This window comes from Branchiostoma floridae, chromosome 2 (genome assembly GCF_000003815.2).
Source record: "Branchiostoma floridae strain S238N-H82 chromosome 2, Bfl_VNyyK, whole genome shotgun sequence".
In the NCBI taxonomy this organism is placed as follows: Eukaryota; Metazoa; Chordata; class Leptocardii; order Amphioxiformes; family Branchiostomatidae; genus Branchiostoma; species Branchiostoma floridae.
The window spans coordinates 3,795,037-3,800,855 of record NC_049980.1 but is presented as its reverse complement, the minus strand read 5'-3'; the positions used below and the strand labels follow the sequence as shown (position 1 = coordinate 3,800,855).

Here is a 5,819-nt window from a genome sequence, read left to right as displayed (position 1 = left end):
GTGCGGAGTAGTGTATCGTCCTAATCGCACGTGTGGGTTTTTTAAGTGCGTGGGGTGTGGCTCTTTCCAAACACGGGACCTCTATTTAACGCCCTATCCGAGGGAAAGCTAGCCGAAGCTAGGTACTGAGGAGTAAAGCGAGGAAAGCCGTGTAAAGTGCCTTTCCCGAGGGCACAAGATCGGTGACACGGCAGGATTCTAACTCGAGAACTCTCGGTCCCGAGCCAAATACGCGCCACGCGATCTCACATAATTCTATGCTTGTTCTTTACAGAGTTTGATTGACGGAGCGACGTTCCTGGGTGTTGGGTTTGACGGAAGAGGAGAGTACTCAGCTGACTCCAGGAAGAGGAGCATCATACAACGGTCCTGTAACAACCTCCAAACGTAGGGAATACTATTTGTTGTTTAATGCAATCAAATATGCCAGTCTTCGTTTCCCCCTTCCCAACCATACACACTGCACTGGGATGTTACCGTCCCATGGATCTTTACAGAAAAATCGTTGCCTGGTATATTGGGAATCGCAGTAAAGGTGCCAAGCAATACTTCACTCATCGGTATGATGTTATGAATACAACATATTCGATACTATTAGTTATGATTGGGATGACTTCCATCTTTCAAATATCATTATCATTTATATGACCATACATTACAATAAGGGGCATATCCGGGTTATCATAAGCATGTCCAACGTTCAGTACAGTTTCAAGAGCCTTCAAATTTGCTATGTTACCTACAATAAGCCTTCTCACACTAGTTACCACGCATGCGTTGGTGAAAGAAACTCTGGGTAATATGTCAAGTTGAAGGCCCTCAGACGTCAACAGTCTGAGGTCTCTACCATTGTTTCGATTTGTGTAACAATATCCGGGACGTAATGACGCCTGCAAAATGGCGGAATGTTGATTTTTCTGGGGGCCTGCAACTTTGACATATTACCCAGAGTTCTTCACAACCGCGCATGCGTGGTAACTAGTGTGAAAAGGCCTATACATATTAATCATATCTAGAATCCTGTCTGTTTTCCAGGTACGAAGATTACGAGGTGCCTGACTCCATGACAGTTCAAGGCGTTTACGACACAGACGTCGAGTCCAACACCTTTTCCTCCATGGAGGGATACAGGCAGTACCTGGAACAGAAGGCCGCCGTCACTTCAGCCACAGCCATGTTCCAAGAGGAGCTGAACAAGGCGTCCGGGTACGGCGCAGTGGGAGGAGCGTTCGGACTTGGTTGGTCAGCGGGAGGAGGAGCCGCCAGTCAGAACGGTGGACGCTCCGAGTCGTCGAACTTCGAAGCGCGTTCCAGAGCTGAAGGCGGGGTGGAACAGACAAACAAGCAGACGTTCATGGCAATGTTGGAGATCAATGTACTCAGGTAATCCTATTCTCCAAGCAGAGGTTGGGTCGCGGGGGTAGTAGGAGGCAGCCTTAAGAATTCCCGACCACTACTAGTACTAGTATACACACGACTGAAATGTCTGCTTGGAGAATATGGTAATTCTATCCTCCACATCTTATTTTATCTTTGAAGTCAGGGACATGAAATTTGATATCTTAACAGGGAAGTTCATCTGTGTTGGTAAAGAACATTCGGAATCGAATCTAGACTATAGCTTCCAAAACAAAGAATTGAATGTATAACAAAATTTCCTACTGTGCATCTCCGGTCTTTACTAAGAAATGAGCAGGTAGAACACATGGCTCGGTGAGCTGTGATCATAAGTTACAGAAAGTCTATGGCACCCCCGTCCCTGTTGAGGGATAACATTTATGTTTCATCATAGATGCATTAGTTCTTATGGAGTATCTTTACTCATGAAACCTTGGCCAATATATATATATAATGCTATGCAAAAGAGAAGTAGTGTTCTAACGATGTGAAATACACTATGCCGCCACATTTTCTGTTATGTTAGATTGGTATACTGTTGTATACTGCTGTAGATAGTTTAAATTTGTAGTTGTTAATAATACATGTTACTTGCCATACATTGTACCTGTTTCAATCGTTGTGCAAATTGACTGAATAATACATTGTAGGCTTTTAATTTATTTCAATTTTCTGTTAAATGAATAACATTTTGTTGAACTTTTTTTAGTAGCCTTTGGTTTTTCTTTTGTCAAGACTATGAAAAATGTTTAACAAATACAGCATTCTTTGAATGTGCATGAATAACATTTCATAAAAACGTGTTTTTTTGCTTTAGGTATGAGATATTTATGGACGACGTGAAGCCTGCCGACCTGAACCTGGCCTTCCTGTGGGACTTCCTGAGGCTTCCGGTGTCTTACTTCTCCATCGGCGCTGACACCAAGTTCCGTAAGTGTTGGTCTGAACATGTAACGCTACTTCACCATTATCCGTGGGGTGACCTATATCCGTTATCTTTGAAAGTAACAGCATGATTTCTAGAGATATGAAGTTTTAGCCAGAGATTACGACAGGAAAACTGGCAACGTAAACCTAACTCTAACCCAAAACCCTAGCTATGATTCAGTTTTCTTTGTTTTATCTATCTGCAAAACAGCAAATTCTGATCATCAATACAGTTATTTCATATTTATCAATCAGTTCAGTTCAGTCATCTATCTAGTGATGCTATGAAGTCCCTCTAGAAGACGTATTCTATAGTAAGGTTCTTCAAACACAACCGGAATAATACTTACTTCCAACGTTTCGGTTTCTTTTAAATAGACACCATCTTCAGTGTTAGAATTGCTGGATACGATTGTTTGAGTACTGTATGAGTACTTTACCAACCAGATAAACCTATTTATACGGATGGACGTATTCTACTTTTAGAAAACTTCATTCTTCGGTACGGAACTCACTACATTCAGTCGGCAAAGTTCGGCGGACAACTGAAGATCATCAAGACCAAGGAGGCCAGCTCGGACCTCTCGGTCCAGGCGTTCTCGGAGAGAGCTCAGACGGACTGGAAGAAGACCTTCAGCACCTTCTCTGCAGAAGCCAGCATGACCAAGTCCAGCAGCTGGTTCCACAAGCATGAGACCAAGGAGGAATCCGATAATTCTGAAGGAGAGGCTAGCCAAGACACAGAGAAAACTTCCCAAGATTCTCAAACTGAGCAGACGTAAGTGAAGACTATTTGAATTGACACATCGAATCTCTCTTGAAAAAAATAATCCGCCTTAGTTATAGGCGACAAATTATTAACTTGCAAATTCTTTTTGTCTCTTTTTGAGGGGGAGGCTGCGGAGAATGTTGGTCGAGCAGCATCGATCGATTTAATCAGGCTATACATGGCCTTTACTGTTCTAAGAAAAATAGCTATATATTAGGTATTTAGGTATGGATACAAGTGTTTTTACATCAGAGCCCACCAACCTTCCCTCAACCGAGACGGGGGCCGATACCAACTGCCAAGCACCTTTGCCCCTTTGCTGACGTCACATTTCCGATCCGGATGTGTGTCTTAGGCTTTGGGTCATTTCAAGTTGATAAGGACCAGAGGACTGGTCGAATGCTTATTGGTAAGCGCTTTATTGTGTGTACGGATATGAGGTCTTTAAATTGTAACATAATGTTTTTACAGGAGTTCGTTTGAGTTCAGCAACGAGTTGATGGTGGTCCAGGGAGGTGACCAACAGATCGCCGCAGCCATCACCGAGATGTACACCTCCTCCCTCAACACGGAGCTCAAAGCCTGGCTCGACTCCATCAAGGACTACCCGAAAGCCTTCTCGTTCGTGATGAAGCCCATAACGGCTGCACTGGACATCAACTTCAACTCGCTGTTTCCCAACGGTGACGTGGACTTCGGCTGCCTGGGACAGAGGTATCTCTATAATTGCCTTGGGTCGTTCTCATTGAAATGCAAAAAAACTAAACAAAAAATGCTGTCGCCTGTCTTTATGACTTGATATGGAGCAAATAATGGACAGCATTACTGATCCCTTTTTTTCATGCATAACCCCCTGTAATGTTTTACAAAGGGTGCACCACAACATTCATATTGGTTGATGGCCTGGAAGATTATTATAGCCACGGGTGGGATTTAACCCCCTAAAAAATGGCTGTCGTCTGAGAAGAAACGAAGAATTCAAATAGTAGCCAAATATTTAAGAACCCAGTCCCTCTGACCGATCACGTCAGATCTCTCCCGTCACTGATCTTGGAGGCTGTGTGAGCTCGAGGTACTTACAGTACCGATGTGGGGTGCAATCTTTCCTCGATACTCTGTGATATTCTGATTGGTTACTTTCCTGTATATCGCTCCTTCTGATTGGTTTAGATGCTTAACAGAATTAACACTGGTGTTGATTTTGTTTAACACCCGGCTGGCAGGAATCTATGTGTTACGGCGTCATAACCAACATGGAATGGGGCCTTCTGATTGGTATTCGGCGCCTGACTATATGATGATTTGCAATAAACTATTATATCGTAAGCGGTATTCAAATACTCACTGATGAAAATATTCACGGTACCAACACTTTATCTCTGCAGTGACCTGGAAGTGGAAAATGGAACAGGCCGACACTACTATATCCAGGAGAAGACTGTGACAACGGTTGACAACGAGACTCGGGAGGTATCAGAGATTCGGTACTGCGACTTCAAGAAGAAGGAAGAACTTGCGGAGAAAGCAACCAAGAGGAGGTTGGCCCTTGGACGGGCGATCACTGTTTACCTGGAAGAAGTAAGAAGACATTTCTTTTGCCTTTCCTACTCATCTTAGACTAGTATTTTCAACGAAATTCCTTGTTGAAATCGTAATTAGAATATAGGATATAGGAAAATTCTTTTTACACAACCAGCAGGTACTTACATTGCTTACGTTTCGATGTCTCTCAGACACCTTCGTCAGAGCTTCTAACTGGAGTTCTGCTTTCCGTGATCGGTGCAATAGCTCAGTAGTAAGGCATACATAGGCCATGCCATACCAAAGACTAAAAAAGAATGGTATATGCTACTTTTACTTCTTAAACTAGCACTCAGCACTTGTGAAGAACAGTATGGGAGTTAATCATACATCATATCAGCGGACTAGGCCCCTGCCGTAATGTCTGGCACAAATATGTAACTACAGAAATGGAGATGGGCACCACCCCTACGCGTCTGTTCTACGCTACAAACTCACAGATACTTTTAACTGTTGTTTTTTTTTTCTAATATTAAGGGTCCCGTCTTGAGCACGGACTTCTTGTTGTCCGCTGGAGAGCCCGGGTGTGAAACCGCCACCCTGGCTTACCTGGACGGCAGCAACAGCGGCGCCCCGACTTGGGACGAACTGGTCAGCGGGGACGAGTTCACCATCATCTTCGACATGCCGTACGGCATCAGCAGCATTCTCCAGGCCTGGGAGATGATGACGGTCAAGTTTAAGAACAACCGTTGGTTCTCCTTCAGGACCGGGGAAACGCCGCATCTGTACGATGGCTATGACAACGGGGGTAGCAACGACGTCAATGGACATAAGGTACGCTTGCATACAAGGATCACAACATATTAAGGTCAATGTAAAACGTTCTCTCAACCAGGACGGTGGGCGGTACTGACTTCCGACGAACTTTGACCCAGTGCTTACGTCACACCAAGAATTCACAAACGTGCGCTGTGAAATGCATCGTGGGTGATAGGTCAAAGCACCCCCCCCTCTCGATTTGTTTATAGTTCTTACCTATAGACCATGCTTAATACATGTCCAGACGTTTTTTGTTTATGTCTCGGGCTGTCACCTTTGACACATTTAACATCTGTACACAATGCATTTCAATATGCATGCGCAGTTTGTACAACGAATCTCCTTATACTTTGAATCTTACACTTTGAATCTACACTTGAAT

At 43.9% G+C, this 5,819-nt stretch overlaps 1 protein-coding gene across 1 annotated transcript in view; it reads left to right on the top strand.

Moving 5' to 3' along the window:
- Nucleotides 1–5,819, top strand: part of LOC118410076 — a 24,202-nt gene that overhangs the window by 3,684 nt on the left and 14,699 nt on the right. Inside the window, exons 3-9 of the mRNA XM_035811557.1 lie at nt 275–387; nt 1,036–1,383; nt 2,216–2,328; nt 2,812–3,103; nt 3,566–3,808; nt 4,480–4,672; nt 5,153–5,452. Coding sequence (XP_035667450.1) covers nt 275–387; nt 1,036–1,383; nt 2,216–2,328; nt 2,812–3,103; nt 3,566–3,808; nt 4,480–4,672; nt 5,153–5,452 — 1,602 coding nt within the window. The remainder of the gene's footprint in view (nt 1–274; nt 388–1,035; nt 1,384–2,215; nt 2,329–2,811; nt 3,104–3,565; nt 3,809–4,479; nt 4,673–5,152; nt 5,453–5,819) is intronic.